The sequence below is a fragment of the Miscanthus floridulus genome, chromosome 6 (assembly GCF_019320115.1).
Source record: "Miscanthus floridulus cultivar M001 chromosome 6, ASM1932011v1, whole genome shotgun sequence".
NCBI lineage: Eukaryota > Viridiplantae > Streptophyta > Magnoliopsida > Poales > Poaceae > Miscanthus > Miscanthus floridulus.
This window is the reverse complement of record NC_089585.1, coordinates 115,082,738-115,105,767: the sequence shown is the minus strand read 5'-3', so window position 1 is coordinate 115,105,767 and position 23,030 is coordinate 115,082,738. Positions and strand designations below refer to the sequence as shown.

The 23,030-nt window shown below is 42.0% G+C and overlaps 2 protein-coding genes across 4 annotated transcripts; both read right to left on the bottom strand.

The window, feature by feature from the left end:
• Positions 1 to 1,648: 1,648 nt before the first annotated feature.
• Positions 1,649 to 14,134, bottom strand: LOC136456672 (insulin-degrading enzyme-like 1, peroxisomal). Of its 2 annotated transcripts, XM_066456608.1 has the most exons (26): positions 13,856 to 14,134; positions 13,632 to 13,707; positions 11,729 to 11,796; positions 10,894 to 10,985; positions 10,681 to 10,754; positions 10,167 to 10,210; positions 9,618 to 9,669; positions 9,032 to 9,151; positions 8,852 to 8,964; positions 8,580 to 8,742; positions 8,379 to 8,471; positions 8,187 to 8,272; positions 7,871 to 7,957; positions 7,531 to 7,634; positions 6,600 to 6,702; positions 6,387 to 6,482; positions 6,050 to 6,239; positions 5,874 to 5,935; positions 5,587 to 5,691; positions 4,320 to 4,521; positions 4,018 to 4,226; positions 3,207 to 3,331; positions 3,020 to 3,071; positions 2,830 to 2,916; positions 2,329 to 2,451; positions 1,649 to 2,110 (listed from the first exon to the last, which is right to left on the bottom strand). In XM_066456608.1, exons 1-26 carry the CDS (start codon positions 13,988 to 13,990, stop codon positions 1,856 to 1,858), a joined length of 2,916 nt encoding a protein of 971 aa, XP_066312705.1. In that variant the 5' UTR covers positions 13,991 to 14,134; the 3' UTR covers positions 1,649 to 1,855. The 2 variants fall into 2 exon arrangements, with proteins under 2 accessions (XP_066312705.1, XP_066312706.1); XM_066456609.1 differs by lacking the exons at positions 11,729 to 11,796; positions 13,632 to 13,707; positions 13,856 to 14,134 and having other exon boundaries at positions 10,855 to 10,963.
• Positions 14,135 to 16,638: 2,504 nt separating this feature from the next.
• LOC136456671 (vacuole membrane protein KMS1-like) lies at positions 16,639 to 22,134 on the bottom strand. Of its 2 annotated transcripts, none has more exons than XM_066456606.1 (8): positions 21,776 to 22,134; positions 21,166 to 21,377; positions 20,941 to 21,019; positions 19,609 to 19,911; positions 18,728 to 18,885; positions 18,291 to 18,407; positions 17,300 to 17,485; positions 16,639 to 17,181 (listed from the first exon to the last, which is right to left on the bottom strand). In XM_066456606.1, exons 1-8 carry the CDS (start codon positions 21,849 to 21,851, stop codon positions 17,002 to 17,004), a joined length of 1,311 nt encoding a protein of 436 aa, XP_066312703.1. In that variant the 5' UTR covers positions 21,852 to 22,134; the 3' UTR covers positions 16,639 to 17,001. The 2 variants fall into 2 exon arrangements, with proteins under 2 accessions (XP_066312703.1, XP_066312704.1); XM_066456607.1 differs by having other exon boundaries at positions 20,941 to 21,010.
• Positions 22,135 to 23,030: the final 896 nt, after the last annotated feature.

Genomic DNA, 23,030 nt, shown 5'->3' with positions numbered 1-23,030 from the left:
TGATATTATCGTTGTATGGATGTGGTATTCGACTGAAATTTGGGTAATATGATCTACAACGATCTTATTACACTTCGACGCTATGGATTTCCCTCCGTGGAACTCGTTTCACAAGGCTCGATGGAAATGAAACTCAACCGCATTCATGGTCAGCCTGGCCCGAAGGGAATCTTTGCATCTGTTCGGCCTGGCTCCAGGTGCAGTCTAGGACATCAAACACGTGAAATCTGCATGAGATGGGCCAGGCGGTGCTGCTCCGGGGTACCAAACATACCCTTATTTTCTTTTGGCTCAGCCCATGATGAGTTGGTGGCCCACAAGGAGATTCAGCTGGGCTCGCTTTCGTTGGCTCCGTGATCTCGAACACCCCTGATCAATGCACAAAATCTGCAGGCCTTGCACAATGACGAGGGATGGAGCTGTCCTTATAGGCCTTTAGTCCCTGTTTTAGTCACCCTATTTAACATTTTAAGGACTAAAACGAACTTAGGGACAAAACTTTAGCCCCATGGAACCATACGGACCCTTAATTTGTTGGACCCTTAATTTGTCGTAGAAGTGAGCAGCATTTCAATGGCATCCCAGAGGTAACGCCCCTCAGTAACTGACACGCAACATAAAAAATACCGCTTCCTATAATCCTATAGTCCATTTTGCAAGCCGGACGTCCCAAGCAGTCAGTTGGGCCCTCCACGCCACTTGGCTCGGATGAAACGAGAGGATAAGAAACGCCGCCGCAAAGTAGCAAAGCTGCGGGAGGATGGAAGTATATACAACTATACGTGCTTGTGCAGTTGTGCTCTACCATCTACCACCATCCTGTCCTGTGTGTCTTTGGCCCGGCGCGCGCCCCGGTCGCGTGGAAGAAGCCAAGAACCAGAGCAATTCAGAATGCCACGGCCGCGCACCCCTCATTACGCGATCCCAGCCGACGCCGCGCGCGCCACGCTCTCCTCTCCACTCCTCTCCCGGGCGGCCACGCACCCCACCTTTCCCTCCACGTCACACCGGCTCGCAAAACCATCGCCTGCGGGCTACCATACCAATACCAATACCATACCACCCTGCCCACAAATATTCCCCGCCCTTTTCCCCACGTCTAGTCATCTCCCACCACCTGAAAACGCCGGAACCCGATTCCATTCTTTGGCGCCCTCTGTTTTATAGCCGGTGGAGCTGCCGATCGTCTCACCTTTTGCAGCCCAGAAGCATGTGCCATCCGGGGCTGCCGCCTCTGCCGCCGGGCTGCGCGGTCAGGCGGCAGGCGGCCGTGGCACCGTCGCCCTCACCGTCTGTGCCACGGGCGCGCCACGCGGCGCCGCACTACTACTGCGTGTGCTCGCCCACGGCGCACCGGGGCTCGTTCAGGTGCCGGTTGCACCGCAGCGGCTTCGAGTGGGGGCGCCGGCGGCCGATCGCGAACACGCCGGGGCGTGCTGAAGCCGGGACGGCGATGCACGCGCGGATGGCGGCGCCTTGACGGTTCTCGGCCGGCGTCGGGCACGGGCAGCCTGGTTGAAGCTGTATATTTGTGTGTAGATGCTGTGTTGATCTCTCGGCTAGCTCCTCATGGCGCCTTCTAGTTCTTAGAGTGCACTGTGGATATGTAACTGTACAAACTGCATAGCTGTCAGAAGAAACGCAAACAGGCATGTGAACATACATGACTTTATACAGCTCCCTAGATTTGCCCAGAAAGTGACACGCTGTCGTGCATTATTGGTTAAAACCATCAGTGAAGAATAGCATCAATCGTGCAATCGAATCTGATGCAGGATTCAGAATCGAATTCATGCGTATGCACAGGCCATTACACTAAGTACAGGAAAACTAAGGAATAGCTGCATGATGGCTGTCAGTCCATGGTGATCCTGCCCGGACCTCCCTTGAGTGAGCTGTACAGCGGCCTCGATCGTTTGAAGCCGAATATGTCTGTAATTCTGTACATTTTGGGCGGATCGGCTTCGGCGATTGCCTTCTTGAATTCTGCCGAATGGTTGCCGCCGAAGACTTGCACGCTTAGTGTCTTCCTTTGAGGTGCGTCCACTTTTATGTACTGGTCGAAGTACTCAATGAATTCTTCTTTCTCGAGCTTTCTTAGCATAGCGACCTGTTACATTTGTTAGCGAAGGTCATACATCTTGACAATTATTGGCACAATCTTCTTATTTCTGTTTCCTCTGAATATAAGGTAGTGACAATTATAAATTTCGTGATAATTTTCAACTATTACAGTATTATGTGTTTACTTGAAAGGCTACAGCCTGTTTGCTTTATACTTGATACAATTTCCTTTACAGGCATTGTTGCTGAAAGGAGAATACTTACCTCAGACTCGACTCTATCAAACTTCAGAGTTCCAGCCCCAATCTCTCCCCAGTAGAAATGAGATTCCTCCCATAAGTTTTTAAACTTCTCCAGTTTAGAATCAATTAGTGATTTCACATTTCTCTGAAATAACAAAGCCCATGTCAATGCTTCAAGCGCAGAAGATCTAGTCTAGTGATATGAATTAAGGTCCTTTGGTTATGAGCATACAAATAGTCCAATATTACAGGAAAATAAAAAAATGAGGATAAACTTAGACTATGACGTCATATTTCTGATTTTTTTACCCATAGTTTCCCATACTTTTGATCCACTATCTAGTCCACATGTTCTCACCAATAGTGAGTCCTGTGGTAAATGTGGCTTCTTTCAATCCAATGGTGGAGATGTTAAAGAGCGTTGCATGGTGTACTTACAAAAGGAACAACAATTTTGCATTGCAAAGCACATGGTTTACTGGAAAAATTCATTAGGTGCAAATGGAAAACCAAAGGCACTAACCTTGAAATCCTTGTCGGAGAGTTCATAGATTTTGCTTTCAAACATCCTAAAGAATTTATCAACTCTAACATCAAGGTATGAAGGATCCTAGGCATCCAACAAAATATCAGCAGGAGCAACAACTACTGTAGGTTCTTTTCAAAAAAGAAAAAAAGAAAGAAAGAAAAAACTACTCTAGGTTCTCGTGTACCTTTACTGTGGACTGGATAACAACCTGGAGTGCCCGGACTCCATAGTCGAATCTGTAGAATGTAGCAATCATTGTAAGCTAAGAGATAAATGATATTTCAATTTTCAAATGTGAACTAAATCTTCATGTTATTCCTAAAAGGAGAAATTGACAAGCAGTACATGTAACAAAAACCTCAAGCATATACCTCAGAGAAAGACTTGTTATATACCCAAGTTGTTCAACAGTTCGTAGCTGGTTGAAGGCTGGCTGGCTTGCTATTAGAGAGAACAGCTCAAGTTTGATATTCAAAATGGCGTCATCCTGATGCACCTGAATATATTAAAGATACTTAGTATCTTGGAATGCTTACAGTTAGTTTGAATGTCCCCTAGCAAGATACATTCCATATATAATCAGAAAATCAGATATATTGAACCAGGGAGAGTGTTTAATTCTTATATTGACTATGGGTCAGAGAAGACTTAAGTCATTCCGACTTATAAATAAATTCTTGTTGAGTTTGAGTATTTGATATTAGTTTGCATGTAAGCAGAATATTGTATCACAGAGCTTTAAAATGTTAAATAAATGGGGTAAAACTTGCTGAATCTAATGAGTTTCACTGAGTGCACAACTCAGTGATAACCAGTGAACCACCAACAATCCTCTCCACAATATTTAAAGGTACAAAGTACAAACCACCAATCACTTAAGTTTTGATTAATTCTCCCTCCGTTTTCAAATATATGACGCTGAGGACAAGCTATTTAGTTTATTTTTAACAAAATAGTTTGTCCTAAACGTCATATATTTAAAAATGGAGGTATGATTGCACTTAGGGCTGTTTGGTTGGGAGCCTGGCCTGGGCAGCACCAGCCAGGCAGCTTCATCCAGCCCCGCCTGGGAGAGCTGCCTGCGCCAGACAGGTCCAGTCCACAAAGCAAACAGGCCCTTACTGCATGGAAGGACATAAGACATCTATACCTTCTTTCAAAAAAAAAAAATGACATCTATACCTGAATATATTGGATAACTGATGAATTCTCATTCTTCTGGTTTAATCCCTCAGTTTGGTAGTAGCATTTCAACTCATTTTCAAGCATGATGACCCTTTTAGTCAGATATTCTGATGGAGACATGGATTTGAACAAAGAATTGGGGGCATTAAATATAGTGTTTTCGATCTCTTCTACGACAGATTTTGCTTCACTTGGTTCAATGTTCCCTACAAGGAGAATTGTAAACGTGCAATTAGAAATATTTTCCACTCAAGACTCACATAAATAAATTAACACTATGATCGGTACAAATCCCAAACCTTGAACATAACATTCCAAAAATGTTTTCGACAGTAGGTGTGGTACAAACTTTGCAAAAGAATCTGATTCAAGCTTAGAAAGAGCTTCAAGTTTCTCAGCTACAGGCCATTTTTTATCTTCCAATATCAAAGAGACATAGTACGAAGCTTGAGAATAAGGGTGTCGGAAATTGAAATTCTTGTAGTCCTTGACAGAAGTTTCCTGAGATTTAAGATGTTGGTCAGTAATTACTCATAAGAAATAACGATAATCCTTAGCATCACTGACTTTTCGAAATGTGCATATTGCTCAATTTCATCATCATGATGCAATGTGCCACTTGCTATGCATGAATGCATAAACAACTGCACCATCACAAAACAGTTAAACCTTGGAACTAGACACAGTTGCGCGATAGCACCAAGCCCCCCAAAATTAAGGACCCCCAATCACTACTTAGTCACTAAGTCCAGTTATGTCAAGCCTAAAATTTGCTCCAAAGTATGGGTTAGGTTCCACATACGGCCAAAGCCCACATTGTTACTACTCTGGACAGTGTGTAATATCTTTATGGCTTCTTGCCTCCTGGACGTGGATGCTTATGGCTTCAATTCTATTGACCTCATGTCAACAAATTCGCATCAAGGTTTGATCACATTCAAAATTTACATCCTTTATTGGTTACCATGAACTTCACTTTATTCTTAATTTAGCTTTGTTCTATTTGTGAAACGTGAAACAAAGAAGTTCATTACTTTTCCACGTCTTGTAGAGTTAGAAAAGCTATGCACTTAGATATATGATATATCTAGAATCTAGATACATAATAAAAACTATAGATCTAGAAAAGCCAAAACAACCTATAATTTGGAAAGGTCACATTTGTTAGCATCTCTAATAGGTATTGACTAAGACTGTAATACTGGATGGTTAGGTGCATAGCTTAGACACCAAAATAAAGACAATTTGTTTTTCTAAAAGAATTATGTTAGATCGCTTCATTTGTATAAACTAAATTTAAGTATAAAAACCTTCTATTTAGCTAGATGATTTTTGGAAGACTACCATAACTTCCATATAACTTGTAAGCTAACAAATATATCTCAATAATGAATAATAATAACACATGCAGAGCACAAGGTCCATGGAACCTTGGTACTTTTTCAGACTCCCAAATATCATGTCAACAACTCAAATCTGACATAACATATCAGCTGTAAGGTTAAATGCGGCTTAGAAATATTATGAAAGAGAACAATAACGAAAGTAATAAGATCCACATATTACCTTCAGGGCAGAAAATCTGTTTGGCTTAACTTCAAAATTCGCAATTTGCACTAGTATGGCATTTAAGAGAACTCTCATCTTGTCATTGTAACCACCTAAAGAAACCTTTAATAAACATTTAAAGTTAAATGGGAGAGTTCTAACAAAAATTAGCATAATAGCAGTAACTTCACATTGCATCAGAACTGCAACAGTCAGCATGATAATTATAAATGTGAAGCATATAGCTGCTAGGAGCACCACTGTGTGCACTGAGGGATATAAGCAATCATAATAACTAAAAATACCTGGAATCCAGCCGAAGTAAGATATATTGAATAGAATAAACCAGCAATTTGAGCATCATAAGCTGCAAAAAAAGGCAGATAGTATACATGAACCTTAAGTTGGCAGTACTCTCTAAATTGATTGTTATGCATGGGAAAAATATAAAAGTACACCAAATTTACAGATTCGTGCTTACCATAAGCATTCAAATAATCTACTAACAAATCAACAAAGAGCTCAGTAGCAACAACTGCTTCAGGGGAGTGGCTGGATAATGGACAGTGGAAATCAATGATAATGTGAACCTTTGGTGTGGAGAACAGCATATCAGGCTTATACCACAACTGTGAAAGTGGGCTCTTCCTTAACACTGTTGGAAAAGTAACCTGGTAAAACATTGTTCTTTTCGTTAGAGTTATTTACTACACAAGGTCCCAACAATTTCATATGAATATGAGTACGCAGATGATTCTCCTGCATGTTCGAGTAAAAAAAGTACAATGATGTTAGCATTGAGGTACTCTAAAACTGACCTTTTCATGCACTTCTTTAAGAGATAAATCCTTTGGTATGAAGATATTAGGTTTTGGGAGATGGAGTTTCTCAGTAGGAGCTTTTTTAATCCATTGCTGTCAAGTAGAGAAAATCAATAACAATATGTTAGCACATCAACAGGTTAGGTGAAATAAGATGGAATTCAATAAGATGAGGGAATACAAGAAAACGGGGCTTTTGAAAAGGTGAACCTGTATCACAGAAGGAGTGACATTTTCAACTGAATATGGTGTGTTATACCAGGGCTCAGCAGAACTCGTAGATCCTTCAAATTTTTTGGACTCCCAGAATATTCTAAATAAAGAGAAAGAAGTATTGCATAAAAGAAAGAACAAATGCATATGGTATAATGGGCAAAGTAGATGGAAAATAAATTCGATTATACGAAAGTAAAGCGGAATAATCAGCTACTGGGATTAACATTTTAACTACCACCTATGAAAGAGTTACCCAAATTGTATGGACTATAAGAGTCAGTTGACTGAGGTCAAGTCCTCGTCGAGGCAAATTTGAGTGCTCTATTTTCTTCTCTTAATATAAAGCCACCAAGTTAGTCCTTGGTTGGTCTTTTCTTTGGGGGGTGGGGGGGTGGGTGGGTGGGTATGGATTATAAGATAGCTAGGCCAAACACGTGCTTACACTAAGCATGTGGAGCTTCCCAGATCATGATTTTTCCAAAATTAAACACTGTACATCCGAGCACAGTTCCATCAACTCCCAGCATTTCTGATACATATATGCACATGTGAATGAACAAAATCATAAACCGAGATTATCAAAGAGCAGCTATATTTGAGAAGAGTGAGTAGGCTGTTGTATTTGCCCCCCAGTGACAGGAAGGCAGATTTCACAAGATTTGCCAGAGTTACTAATGTATCTCCTACTGCTAGCTAAACTATGAGATTGAAGAAGGTACTCTAGTTGACAAAGTTTAATACAGCTTTGCTGCTCTTTTCTTTTGATCTGCATACTCATCAGTAACTGAAGTGGCAAAAGAGAAGATAATTTTGATTCTATTGCTTGATTTACAAGCTCTCCCCCTTTTTATATCTTAGAAAAGAACCATTTCATGTATAAGTGTTTACAAGGATAATGATATAGATGGCAGACTGCAGAGCATACCTTACTGTTTCAGGTGATAGTTGATCGAGTATCATATTTATTCTTTGTGGTGCATACTTTGATGGTAATGCTGCTCCAACCAGCCATTCTTCTGGTGGGAACAACTGCAATACAGCTTACAAATATTTGAAACTGTAGTCTAAGGATAATAATGAACAGACGAAGTTACAGTTCAACAGATTTCTGACACAATAAAGAAATTGTACTAAGTAGAATGTTTGTTGATTAGTGTTGTCAATGAAAGAGAATACCACAAGACAATATATTACCTATAAAGATAAAATTATATTAGAAATAACTGCAAAAGCTGGACCATGCTATAGGTTGTAGCGAAATATACCCGCATAGTTGAGACAGTATGCATCGCATAGTTGATTGGATGGACTTTGTCTTGATAATGGAACTCCATTTCATTTATCGCCACAAGCTAGAAAATGACAATATTAGCATTTACTTTTTGTGTAACTGAATGTAAATCAATTCATTTGTTCCACAAGATGCTAACCACATGTAGAAGAGTTGATATTATGACTTATCAACCGGTATTGGCAACAAATAACCTCTAAATATTTTGTGAAAGGAAAATATAACATGAAAACAAGCAATTCATCGAATATAATATTACTTAATATGTAAGCCATGACCCTTTCCATTACCTCATTAAATATCCACTCATGGACTCCGTCTTCTTTTAATAGATGAAGATATTTGAAGATCAACCCAACAATATCCACCATGTGTTCTACAACGTACAATCATTGCAGCATAAAAGGCTTAAGTAATATCAAAGTGCTTCAAATTAAAATAGTTATGCTAGTTTAAGTAAGCAAATATGGATCAAAACTGACCATGACCAGCATCAGTGAGCCTCATGCTTACTGAGAAAAAGGAATATTCATTACTGTCAGTGCTCTCTCCAGCCATTAAGTTCATGGCCCATCCTACAGTAACCAGATTAGATATGTTACAGGTTGACAAGTAAAGGATGACATGACTATATCTCGAGTAGATAAGGTCAGTAAAACAACCAACTGTGGAAGTAAACTTACCTAGTTCCTTTATAATATGGAAGATGGACCCCTCGCCTTCATGCCCAATGAGGTGACTCAGATAACGGCAAGGACCTTCTTTGTAAAACTGGATGCTAGGTGTAATTGGCCATATAATTCTTAGATAGTCCCCTTCTTCTATTGGTAGTGCTTTGACAAGAAGCTGTATAACAGAAATCGCCCACATTTGCCGTCATTAAACCAATTTTCTCTAACAAATAGAACTGTCAAATGCGCTGACAAATAGAACTGACAAGCATTCCATCTTCTACCTGCAAATGTTTCTCTGAAAGAGGATGACTTGGACATTTGAAACTTCTCTGATCAGTGTTTTTTATGCCACTAAACATACGCTCAACCAAGCCCTGAATGCAATCGAGGCTCTCTACAAAATCATTTTATCAGTAACAAATAGGCTTATGTACTCCAATGTACTAATTTGCAATACTTACCCTTTCCATAAACAACAAGGTGCATAAGGTTTGCTGAATAATTCTCGTAAAACTTCAGAAGTTCAAGTCTGATATCCAGGCCCCTCACTTTTGGTTTAGTTTCTAGTGTTTCCCAACTTCCTGATATATTAAATGGGAAATTAGAAAAATCAAAATGACAAATCCAAAACTTATTACATATTTGGGATTAAAAACTCCCATGAATACACAATAATGCATGGCCAGAAGATGACCCTAGATTGCTAGCTTGAACTGAGTTGTAACAGTCAGATCTATGCTTCTAATGCAATGAATAGCAGCTGTGTTTGTGCCAGAGAGAGAGAAAAAGTACTGATAGAAAGTTGGTTACAGTAGCTATGTTGACTACTGAAGCAGCCAGACCTAAATGCCTATATAAGGAGGGTACTACCTCCATGTATGAGTAACCTTTGTGAGTGATTGAAAAGCAATACTACTACTAGCTCCTTCAGCTCTTCTCTTTGCATAATTCTTGCTTCCCAAACTAGTTAGGTCCAACAACTAACAAAGATAATAAGCTGCCAAAATGAGCACCCACTGCAACTATCTGAACATAGAGCATTCTTACCTGTACTGAATTTGTGGTAAGGGTGATCCTTTGAAGCCAGATGCTTTTGAAGCTGTGAGAGGAAAAAAAAGAAAGAAACTGAGGCCACAATGTAGCATGGCTTTTGGATCAAAACTTTAAAGTGAGCTGGTAAGTTTGAAGTTTGAAAACTGGAAGAAATTTTGAGGATAAGCAAGACTTAGATAATACAAAGTATGGTCGATTCTTGTTCCAAAGTGAGTATGATTGCTACAAAAAATTACAGTGGTGTTCTCATAATATGGAAGCATAACTTGTAAGATTAATTTGATAAGCTAGGATATTTAAGAGAACCAAAACTTTGATAATGCAAACTATGGTTGATTTTGTTTGTAACATAATTATGACTGCCTTAAAGATTTAAACTGTTATTTTATTTTAATATATAGAAGCACACCTTGCAAATAAGAAAATTGTGTACTCAAAATGCCTTTATGCACTACTGACTGTTGTTTCTGATAGAGAGATGACACAGAATGCAAAATTATTAGCTGATGTATCTTTAACTGACAATGCTGAACTTCCAAGTACCTGATACATTCTCCAGCCATCAGACAACAAATTTTTCTTGTGTTCTGTAAGGTCAATAAAATAGACAAATTAGACAGGACGTGGAACTCTTTACTACAAATAAAACATTTGCAAATTATATAGTTATTATGGTTGTTAGCTCAGACTAGTATAAAAATAATCAACCATCAAAGCTAGTTGCTTTGAGACATAAGGTCATTTTAATTTTGCCCTATGTCAAACTTCTCTAACTTTTAGCAAGTTAATTGAAGAATACACCAACATCTGCGACATCAAATTAGTTTTGTTAAATCCACCATGGAATATGTCTTGGTAGTGCATTTATTTGATATTGCAGATGTTGGTGCATGTTTCTGTAAACTTCGCCGAAGATAACGAAGTTTGATTTAGGGCAAAACTAAAACGACTTACATTTTGGAACCAGGGATTACTATTTATTTTATTTGGAATACAAATAGAAGGATATGCCTTGTCAAATGCAAATAGAGTCACCATGCACAAAACAACTGCTCACCAGAATCAACAGCTTTGATCTCTCTAAGAACAGCATCCTGTGACATCAGTGGCTTAATGAAGAACTGAGCAAATCTGTGCATCAGGAATAACCACATTTTTACTCAATGAATAACCATGCAGTAATGCAGAACATAACATAACATAACATAACTCAGAAGCTTATCCAACATACATAGATAACTGAGAGCAAAATACTGCTCAAGAAACTTGCCTATCTAAGGCTTCTTCAAAATTGTCCACATTGACATCGAAAAAGAAATTCGTTGTCTCTGAGCTTGTATATGCATTGTAAGAGCCACCATGCTGATATTTTTACACCATACCAAATAGTCAAAGTTGTAACCAATGTACACTGAAAGTGGCCAGGAATATTATTGAAAAAATATAAGGTGCCCAGTCAACTTCTAAACAAATCATAATAACAGAATTCAAGGCAGGAGACTGTCCGAGGTGTAGAGAGCTTAGCAACTCATTGACTTATGAAAGGAAGTTTTTATTGCCTTTTTTCAGCATTTGCCATGCCATGTAAGGGTAACAAGACACCACCAAAATATCCATACAGAGACAAGCTGCAGAGCTAAGTGTGTTTTGTTCGAGATCACGACAGGCTACAGATTTGCATTACTCATGTATGGTAAGACTGGTAGGTTGAACCATTTGAGCTGTACTCTAACCACCATGCCCGTATGGCCTTTTGGTACAACCTTACAAACAGTGTTCCCCGAACAATGCACGAGTCATAAAACACTACCTGTCTAATCAAAGCATTTCCCCTCGTCTTTTCCCCTCTTCCCTAAAAAAAAAAGCATTTCCCCTCGTCTTTTCACTAACTCAGGTCTCACATTATGACAGGCTCATCTTCTAAAATCATATAGAGCACACTGCAACTGAGTCGAACTCATTCAAATCTATATGGTGGTGTGATTTGTGTTAATTGTTGAACTCAGAGGGTGATTTTTTTTGGCAAAATGAAATGAGAATGAATCCCCCCCTCCCCTAACACCCACACACACACACTTGGATTGGAATTGATGAATAGAATGTACCTCTGTGATATATTTCGTGTACTCATGTTCTCCAGGATACTTCTCGCTGGCATAAAATAGCATGTGCTCTGTAAGCAAGACCATGGTAATAACTCAATACCAAGACAAGGAAGAAAACAAAGAAACAGATAGTGTATTGTCAAGATTACAACAGATGGTAAGAAATCATGACTATAAAAAGGGCGTACCCAGTGCAGAGAGCTCCCGCTCTGTGCGGGGTCTGGGGAAGGGTGTCAGTGGCAAGCCTTACCCACGCCTGTGCAAAGCGAGGAGACCGCGACTCGAACCCGGGACCTTCCGGTCACAGGCAGTAAGACTCTACCGCTTGCACCAGGCCCGCCCTTCTAAGAAATCATGACTATGATTAGAAGAAAATGAATTTTGGTTCAATGACACTGGTATCCATCAAACATCTTTTTATACGATGTTGTCTCAAGATTACAGCAACACATTGTGCAAAAAACAGCGCCCCACGCCACTCTAGCGTAGACTGTCAGGTTGCCTTGCATGCATGGCAAATAATACTGTCAGTTGGGCACAATCCTGCAAGTGCTACGTTACTTTGTGCTTGCGTAATTGGTAGTCCCACGTGTGTACCACAGTGCTACGTTACTTTGTGCGGTGACTAGTGAAACTCACCCGCCCGCTGCAGTCTGCACTCTGCACATAAAGATCTGCACGGACTGTTGTGACAGTCCCCCATCCATCATATAAAACAGGAGCGAGGAAGCTGGCAAGGATCCTACCAGGCAGCAAGGTCCAGGAGCAATTTGGATTTATTTGGAAAACACGGTCCTGTCCTGAGTAAACAATTCCTGAATCGCTCCATAGTATAGATGCGATTCAATAGTGTCACCGACCAGGCGACTTAGGCCATGTTTTAGTTCACCCCTAACTCCCAACTTTGACACTATGCAAAAAGAAGATTCCCCGTCACATCAAGCTTGCAGTACATGCATGGAGTACTAAATGTTGACGAAATCAAAAACTAATTGCACAGTTTGGTTGTACTTTGCGAGACGAACGTTTTGAGCCTAATTAGTCAACGATCGGACAATTATTACCAAGTACAAACGAAATACTACAGTACGCTACAGTGCCAAAAACTCCGGCGGCGCCAAATCGGTGGGCAACTAAACATGGCCTTACGTTAACCCAACAATTTTAAAGACTTACTATAAACTGACATGACCCAACAATTTTTAAGACTTGTGAGAAAAGTGATGCATTGCCCCTGGGCCCTGGCCAAAAAAGCTTGGGACACAAGGGATGCACGTACAGGCCGTAGGATCATCATGGACGCTCTCAAAAACAAGCACAGCTCTCTTGCTCTGATTATATCATTATGCTGTACATCCAAACCGTCAATTGTTTGATCCGACGGACAGAACACGCCGAGCTACAGAAGGAACATCCATTAACCTGTTTGCTTATGCTAAAATTTGGCTTATGAAATGCTGCGCGAGCAACAGTTCGCTGAAAAGTACAGTAGTACGGCGCACTTAGACTGAAAGTACGCAACGTCATCATTTGACCGAGGAAAGCACCACGAACAAAGGCAACTCTAGTAGCCAAGCTGGCGTCTCCGTGATTCTCCAAGAGGCAATCCGAGACCGCAGCCGGATCACAAAAGGGGATCCACGCCAGGCCCGCACGCGAGCGATCGAGCGAATCGCAGGGCGAAAGTGCCGCGCTGGGGCCAGGTGCAGCTTGCAATCCCCCACCCAATCATTGGCTAGAGCCCTAGACCAGATCCTCACTCCACGAATCAACACGAATCCGACTGCTGATTCGATCAGCACGAGCACGCAACGAATCGAAGGAGAAACCAAAGCTTTGGCAACGAGCAAAGCGAGGGGGGATGGGGGTAGTACTGAGGAGAGGAGTGAAGTAGTGAACTCACCAAGGAAGTGCGCGAGGCCCTCAAGTCCCTCCGGGTCGCTGAACGAGCCCACCTCGACCTCCATGCACGCCGCCGCCTGAGCAGAGCGAGAAGCGGAGAGAGGTTAGCAACCAAATCAATCGCGCAAACTAGATGATCGGTAAGCCTTCGGCCCACGAGCATTCCTCGATATCGCGGCGCCGCGGCCCGTGAGAGAGGAGCAGAGCAGGCGAACGGCGACGGACCTTGTCGGTGTCTGGGTCGCTGATTAGTAGGATCTCGAGCGCGTTGGCGAGCACCACGCGGCGGTACTCCCGCTTGTCGCTGCGCGCGCGGATGAACTCGACATCGCTGCTCCCCGCCGCCACAGCCGCCGCCATCAGCCCACCTCACAATCCCACGCCTCCGACCCTTCTCCTCCGCTTCGCTTCGGCTGGACGCGATCCTCTGACTCTGATGATCTCTCGCAATGGTGGATGCTGGATTGGATTGGGGACCAAGACAGGACCTGGGTTGGGAGACTTGATTAGGGGGTGTTTGGTTACTACGCGAAATTTTAGTCCCTGTCCCATCGGATATTTGACACATGCATGAAATATTAAATATAAACGAAAAAATAACTAATTGCATAGATTGTGGCTAATTTGCGAGACGAATTTTTTTAAGCCTAATTAGTCTATGATTTGACAATGTTGTGCTACAGTAAATATATGCTAATGACGGATTAATTAGGCTTAATAAATTCGTCTCGTAAATTAGTCTCCATCTATGTAATTAGTTTTATAATTAACTCATATTTAGTTCTTCTAAATAGCATCCGAACCGACGTAGACTAAAATTTAGTCCATGGAACCCCTTGGTCTCTCTTGTCAATCAATTTATATAGTCAGGGACTCAGTCAGGGGCCAGCCGCCCCCACGGGCAGAGAGCAGGGGCCGTCCCGTCCGGCCCGGGTGTCTTGCAGTTGGTTGCGGCACCAGCTGCAGAACAGCAGAAGTGCTCTGCTATGACGTTCTCAAAAAAAAAAAAAAAAAAGACGTGCCAAGTAACCGTTCGCTGCCGCCGCGAGCGTGTGCGCGTCAGGGCAAAAGGCCTTTCCACGCTCGCGAATGACGTGACACGCTGCCTACGACCGGAATTGGCCTTTTTCCAGCGGCGGGGACTAGGGCCTGCCGCCTCCTGGGCGACGGACGGACGGAGGCTCGGGGTCGAGGACTCGCCGACTCGGCCTCGTGCCACCGGGGAACCACAGTGATTCCCACGAAAAATCTGTGCATCCACGCTCGGCTCCGTGCCAGCAGCAGCAGCATTAGTGCATTACCTTGTACAGCTGACGTGCCACGACCGGTGGCAGTGGGAACACGTACATGCTTCATCCTTCATTCTTGGCAGGTCGTGGCGTCGTGCATAGCGAATCTTCGAGGAAACTGCTGGTGTTTTGGAAGTGACCTGATGTGAATATGGAGTACACCGTTTGTCCTTTTCTTTTCCTTTTTTGATGCGTTTTCTTGAATACGCAGAAGAGTTGTGCATTTTTATATACTATATATTGAAAAGAAAACATGGTTCGTCTACACGATCAGCCCTTTTTCAGGGAATACTCCAGTAGATTACAAGAACAGGCCTGGTAAGGCTAAGATCTATTTATCCCCTAAATTGAAAAGGCAACCTAAGTGCGATTCTTATTCTTGCAATCCTCCCGCCCTCTTGCTTGATTGTCGACACTCGACAGAGACTGATTTGCTTGTGCTGCCGCGTTTCTGAAGATGCCCGAATTTTGTTCCTTCCGAGTTTCTCAAGTGATCAGCGCGAGCAAAGTAGTTGAAACCACCCTTTGGCTGCCAGCAGCTAACGCTGGAGCGCCGTGGACCAACTCCCTATAGTATGAAAAATTTCTGGAAAACAAAAACAAAAACAATGGACCAACTCCCTAGTATGAAAATTGTCTGGAAAACAAAAACAAACAATGGACCAACTCCCTAGTATGAAAATTGTATGGAAAACAAAAACAAACAATGACGCTTAGGCACGGCGTCTGGAAAAACAAAAACTACAATGACGCTTAGGCACGGCATTAGGTAGCGATCGCTCTTTTGTATTGGTTGCTTTCAGCCTTTTCACACAAGACTACTCGACCAGAGACTTTTTATGCAAAAGTATACAATGACTCTGATCGGAGTAGTGCTAGAAACGCTTGGTAAACAGGGGATGTGGTGTCTTTCTGTCTTCGCTCCTCCCCGCGTGAGAGCACTAAGCTTTATACTAACTTTGGAATTTTTTTCATTGATCTTTGCTACAACTTTCGGCGTCGTGCCGCACTACGACTGCCAGTAATATGTCATGCGCGTTCTGTTTGTATTCTACATTTCTACAACTATCACAGTTGTTTGGTTCCGTGGAAGTAAAGGTCTTCGCCTCCTTCTAACGAGTCCCGGCGGCAGTACGTACAACACAAAAAGTTGCGGTACAGTTTGCTTAGCTTGGTTTTTGCTGAGGTGTAATCGCACTCCACCTGACACGATCGCGAGATCCAGACTCCAGAGAGCTGCACTGCACGTGTGCTTCGATCCATGACAAATCACAAGGTGACAGCGAACGACGAGCCGAACGCCGAAATGCTAGACGACTCATATCTTCGCTTGTTCATATCATATACCTGCTGATTGGCTAGCATATGTACCTTGAAAACGTTGAGAACTTAAGATGAATGCCCGCTGATTGCACGTCAGAGTTTTTCGCTGGTCTGGACTCTGGTGGGATGACGAGCCTTTCTTGATTTCTTGGTGGCAGCTCTAATTTGGTGCAAATCGTATCTGTGGTACTCGTACTTTAAATAACACCCATTATCTATCATATCCATTAGTGCAACATGATTCGTATTGTTCCGCCGGAGACTATGCACCACCTGCTCCGGAAGACTTTGGTACCGTGACCCCAAGGGCGGAGCTAGCAAATTCGATGAGGCGCGCTTGCTTCTGCTGCCGCCAATGGCAAAACAAATGAACACAGTAAACTTGACACAGTGATGTATCATTGTTGAATCCTCCCAGGTTTCTATTGCATTTCAAGTCCCCAAAATAAATAGGAACAGGTATGAGTGATACATCTCGGCAAAGCCAACCGTGGTCCATAAACAATCCCTACTGTTTATCCGTGTAGATGTCCGAAAAATAAACAGAATGACTCCTCGAGGAACTGCCAGTACAGGCACAATGACAAAAGGTCGCAGCCATCACCTGACTAGTTAACCAAGCCCATGATTTTGTTCACTGTACAGACGAATAACTACTAATACTAATTGTTGGAACTTGAAATCATCTGCAGTGGCTTAGCCAGGAGTTCAGGCGAATCTTTGCAGCTAGCAGCTGAATAAACACCACTAGCTGCGCCACTAGTTAGTTTTAGAATGGTCCAGGAGCGGGGAATCGGAAATAAGTTCCATCTCCATATCCTGCTGCTTTTTAAGACAATCCTGTGCTGTTGACGTGATTATCTTAATGAAGAAGTTCAGAAGCACAAGCCACACTATAGAGTTCCAGACAAATGTAAAAGAGAAATTCCACTGTTTCTCCTGTACATGGTACAATTATTGAACCAATAAGAAAATGAGATGAATAATTAAGGGCGGGTAAGACAGGTCATTCAAGCTCAAAGTCAAAGGGTCACAGATTTAAACTGAAGGTACTAACCCCCATTTGTGAGGACGGTGAGACTGGGGCTGGTGGTGATAGATACTTGTCCTTGGCAGCATGGAGTTTGGCAATCACAGATGGAAGGGTGGCAGAAAACCCAGGAATGTGACCAAATATCCAGATTAACTCCTTTTCAATAAGATACAAGAGCTGATTGTTGCACAGGGACACGATAAAGAGTGTCTGCGAGAGAAGGAAAAATGATGCATGTCAGACCACTATTGGAGTCAAAACCACCTGACAAAAACAAAATGACTCAAAAATTCAGGAAGTCAGGTACCATAATAAGCTTAACCAGAGAGGTATCACAATTAATTTTAGTGAGTGCTTCAGGAATAAGAGTTCATTTTAATTGTCAGTGATTTTATATTCTCTAATTATGGATACTAAATAAACCTACAGAATCAAACCAAATCCAGCTCATCACATTGTGTTCCATTACTGAACTATCATTAGTTTTATTGCAAGTAGGAATTCAAGAATTAATTATGGGGTAGAGAAATAAACAGGACACAACTCACTGAGCGCTCATCCTATACTAATAGATCAAAGCAACTCATAAGAATCCTGACATAGTTTGTGCTGAAATCATATCCAAGGGGCTAAGCTTTCAAGGCCTAACATGTGCACGTCCTAAATATCAAACAAGACTAGCATGCAGTCTAAATCTAATTATGTTGTTGGCTTTTTCTCAGATAGACAGTAAGATTTCAAAATATGAATCCAAGTCAATAAGAATGATGATATACAAGCATATAAAACTATACAACATGGAAGAACATTTCCATCTAATTAAGTTACTAAATGAATGTCGACTCAAAGATTAAAAAGACCACTAACCATCATTGGAAATCTCTACAAAAGATTGAACACGCCCTAACAATAAAGTGTGTGGCAACAAGTAGAACAAAGGCACACACAAATCACAATAAACATAACTACTGGCTATTATTATTATAAGATAACAGTATGAGATTAGATACCTCACCTGAATATGAGTCTTGATTATGGCTTTCCCAATCAAAGTAGCAAAAAAGAACTCCCAGAAAGGCACACCAAATTGCCCACACATAATACCAGCAAGGTCAAAGAATGGATTCGGAACCTAATAAGAGCATCAAAATTAGGCAAATATTTTTTAAAAATAGAATAAAAATCCTTTAGAGGAACTTATGGTAACTGCTGTACAGGGAATGTTCCATACGCTTATTTGTTGGTGTCATTTTATCTAATTTTATCTAGACAGCTTTTAAATGTGGAGCTAAAGCTTGCACATGGTCCAAAGGTGCAAAAAAGATATTCGCAAAAAAAAGGTGCAAAACAGATTAATTGTGAAGGCAGAAGGTCAAATGGTTCATAAATTACGGGTGTAAAATATCCACATTGAAGAACTTGCTAACAAAGGAAGGAAGACAGGAGACTAACCGAAGCAAGTATCAAGATAGAGAAGAAGTTGAGATGTTGAGAGTGAGAGAGAAGCCAACGCTTGGTTCGATTAAGAGTGGATGCTACTGGCCCATCTTCTTTGGAAGTAGCGGCATCAAGCTCCTTAACAGCTTTTGACTCGCTTCCTGATAAGCGAGCTGCAACATGACACAACATCCATTTCGGTTAGGCAGCTTAAACCGATTAAAAGAACAGAAACAGAATGCCACAACTAGCAATTCTTCCCAAGAACTCACGGGCAACATTCCTAGAAATAGTTTTTCCCTAAAATCCATCACTCTGATTGAAGCTCCACAGAACCTCAAATAATCAGCTATAGCATGTCAAGAAAAATGGGCACGGCCTTATTCGCATTGATCTATTATTCAGTCATACGATGAGTTTTATGAATTTAAGGGGGGAAAACTCAACATAGCAATATAGCATATACTAATTATGCAAAATATTCTGGGGGCTCTAAAAGGACATGAAGTCAAAGTTAAATGAATGCAGCGACAGAGAGCCAGCATGCTACATAGTAAAACTGTAGGAAAGATGTATCTGTTGTAATTGAAATAGTTCAGTTAGAAGCAATACAGAGGCTAGTAACACTTCTGTACAGCAATTGGCAAAAGTTGTCGAGGAATATAGCATAGAATATCACTGAACGGACATACCACCCAGTGATGAAAGTTCATGCAAAGGTAGGTTTGGACTTTGGAGAAGGTTTCTAGACATCTCCCTTGCCAATTTTGCATTGAGGCTGGTTCGAACCTGAGACCCCCAGGCCCCAAGTGGAGGATCTACCACTGCGCCGCTCCTCTATATAATAATATCACTACTTAATTTTAGAAGGAAAAACAAAGGCATTGCAATTTTACCTGCTCGTGATATAAAATAAGGGGGGAGCTCGCCAAGCGCAGTCCCAATTCCCCAAAGAACTGCTTCCAGCTGTATCTGAGGTAATAAGTCAAAAACTGGGATCCTAACTGAATGAGCTGATGCTGGATACACAGGCGGTCCAAATTCTGAACATTTCTTGTCAAGCCATGATGGCCCAACCTTTAGCTGTATGGTATCATATGGAGCCATTTTCAGATCAATTCGACCACATTGAACAGCCTTAATAGTGAACAGAGCAACATGAGGACCCAGATACAGCACAAATGTATGCAAACCAGAACCTGCATTTAAAATTTCAAATCGTCAGCTTAGAAAATGAGTTTTCTTCTCTGTTGCAGCAATAAAATATTCCAAATTTACATGTCCCAGTTTCCAACTTTAACAAGCATTAATTGTAGGCAGTAAAATCCAGATAACAAACAGACCATGTTTATCAAAAAAGGCATGACTACTTGCATCAGCTTTCTGCATACTTATCTGATGTCGCTGCTCTGCATAGACAGCTACGTACATGCAGCAAAAAAGAAAAGAAAAGAAAAAGTGCCAGCACAGTAAATTGTTGTAGGGTAACTAAATCTAGTGTACTGAAATAGATGAAGAATCAGTTACTGATGAATCATTCACAAAAAACTGGCAAGGATCTAGAATTCTAGATCATGTGACAACTAGATATTGAGAAACAAATAATTACGGTATCAAAAAGGAAAACAGTTAAGCCACTATTCACTGCAAGCTAGTGCCAGTTATTTCTCCTGTTGTCTGTTTTTTATATGTAATCTGGCAATTGGTGCCCACCTTCAACTGTTTTCTTTATAAAGTCCTAATAAGGTTGCAAACACTAACTAAGCAGGAATAGGATAGCTCATATCGTACCTTTGATACACTAGGTTCAGCAATGAAGACCAAAATAAAGTACCCCTTTTTTCTGCCTAAATAATTTATTGAAGTATATATGTTTCAAGAAGGGCGGGCCTGGTGCAAGCGGTAGAGTCTTACCGCCTGTGACCGGAAGGTCCCGGGTTCGAGTCGCGGTCTCCTCGCATTGCACAGGCGAGGGTAAGGCTTGCCACTGACACCCTTCCCCAGAACCCGCACAGAGCGGGAGCTCTCTGCACTGGGTACGTCCTTTTTTTTTTATATATATGTTTCAAAGCCTTCAAGCATACCACACTGACTATACAGTTAAGACATGATAACCGAATATTTGTAGGACAGGCCAAAGAGGTAAATAAGCAAACTCCAGCGACATTTTATTAATTTGCTTTTATTTTAAAGTCCACAGTGTTGAGAGGTGTGAAAATACAACTTGCCTAGTCCAATTGATGAGGCCACACCTAATGAAACCCACCACAACACAAATTTAGCATAATTAAGGAATTCCTGCACATGCTGCACACATGTCAGCCAAACAACATTAGTGTTCAAATACATTACCAAGATGCTATCAAAAAAATACAGCACCATGCATTCTTATGAAAATGACTATCCATATCCCATAGATTAAGACAAAGACATGAGAAGGACATGCAACACACCTTCTTATTCTGGCCATCCGAAACGGCGAGTAAGATTCCAGAAGCTACCAACAAAACAATTAGGAGAAAGAAGAAACCACCCTTACTCAGGATGTATGTCGCTAATCTTTTCAAGTATTGTAACATGGCTAACAGGAAATAATGCAATGTTCTGAGTGGCTGTTTTGTCAGTGTCAAATTCTCCAAGTCCATTTTGTGTTTCGCTCGAAGTTCTGCAAAATAAACAAATACATGAGATAAAAGGAAAACAGACCAACAGCACCAGTCATCAGCTAGACACCTAAACCAAAAGCTAATCGGGTGTTTGGTTTGAGGAATGAGTTAGTCCATCATCTTCTCACTCCTCTTTTTTTTTTTGTTTGGTTGGTAGAGTAGAATGGGCTATTCATCATCACCTCAATCCTTACAAGCTAATAATTCATTCCTCGCAAACTAATAATTAGGACTACGAATGGAGTCATTCCACCAAATTTGAGGAATGGAATCATTGCACCTCATTTAGAATGGTCAAACCAAACGCCCTTTAAATTAGCTCGACATGAAACAAAGCCGATCCACAACACCTCACAGCGCCTTCACGCCACACATGGAACAAAGCCACGGATCTCACCGGGGATGACGCTTCCGCCAACGTTGGACCAGCTCCGAGACGGCGGTGCCGCCGCGGACATCTTCCGGCGCCCCATCGCTCCCACTCCCACTCTGCGGCGCTCGAAAACCCTACATCACGCGGCTCAACGGCACCATAGCCACCCTGGGCCGCCCGCCCGGATCTGACTCGAAGCTCCAAGGGCCTCGCGAGCTGATGCAGGGAGGAGCCGGACCGGACCGCGCTCGAGATCGGAGAGGCTGTGGCCGCGGAGGCGCCGAGACCGGTGGTAGTTCCCTCGCGTCGCGAGTCGCGCTCTTCGTTTCAATTCATTTTATCTCCCCCTTTTTGCTCTCCTCGCTCCGGTTGGTCTTTTGTGGGGTAAGCGACGGGGCCGTTGTTTCCGTTGTTGCGGGTACGGGAAGGAAACAGAAACCAGCTTCTGACTCTGCTATACGGGGCCCACAAATTGTCTGATAGGTGAGTCCGCCGTGTCGGTGAGTGTGGTGGCCTGGTGGGTGAACTTACTCCTCCGTAGTAGGATTATTGAGACGCGAGAGAGAGAGAGAGAGAGCTGAGCTGCGCACCGAGGTGCTGGGCAAGTCGGAGACGTGCACGGGAGGAACGAAATGCCTTGTTCGTTGTCGTTGCACTGCGACTCTGCGAGCGATGCCTTCCCAGATGCGTAGGGAAAAAGAATAATACTATACCTTCCGATCCAGTTTTTGTAAAACAAATGCCTAACTCATATGGTAGGGCAAAAGGTGGTCCGGGGCTCCGGGCTTAAAAAAGTCATATTTCCCTAAACTCACATGGATAGAGGAAAAGCACGTCTACACCTCTGCGGTATATTTTTCTATTGCTCTTACTAGGTGGCAAACTTCCTACTTAGCTCAAAAGTATTACAGCGAACCATATAGTTCCGAAAGAACAAAACCGAACTTTGGTTCCATAGTATTAATGTGGACATGGGTCCCGTTCGCTTCGCTGAAAAAACAAACCGAAACATGGTTTTGGCTGATTTACTGTGAGAGAAAAATACTGTTCTGGCTAAAAAAACAAGCTGGAAAAGACGAATTATAAGAAAAGCGAACAGGGCCATTGGCTTGTGGGCCTCGATATATGTAGAAAAAGTATATATCCATCTTTACTCATCTTCTAGATGAGACGCGTCGGGATGGTAACGGGCAAGAGACAACATCCACACAATAATTAACTATAGACTCCACCACTACTCCCTCAGGCTACAGATCTACGCCGTCAGGAGGACGCGGCT

Bases quoted from the DNA above. Each gene is read 5' to 3' on its own strand.
- LOC136456672 (XM_066456608.1), bottom strand. From the start codon at position 13,990: ATGGCGGCGGCTGTGGCGGCGGGGAGCAGCGATGTCGAGTTCATCCGC. The intron at 6,240-6,386 runs GTCAGTTTTAGA...ATGTTTTACCAG, and splicing joins TTAAAGAAGTGCATGAAAAG to GTTACTTTTCCAACAGTGTT. The intron at 4,522-5,586 runs GTAATATGTGGA...CTTAAATCTCAG, and splicing joins ACAGATTTTCTGCCCTGAAG to GAAACTTCTGTCAAGGACTA.
- LOC136456671 (XM_066456606.1), bottom strand. From the start codon at position 21,851: ATGGGGCGCCGGAAGATGTCCGCGGCGGCACCGCCGTCTCGGAGCTGG. The intron at 21,378-21,775 runs GTGAGATCCGTG...TTTATTTTGCAG, and splicing joins TGGCGGAAGCGTCATCCCCG to AACTTCGAGCGAAACACAAA. The intron at 18,408-18,727 runs GTTAGTCTCCTG...TGCTCTTATTAG, and splicing joins CTATCTTGATACTTGCTTCG to GTTCCGAATCCATTCTTTGA.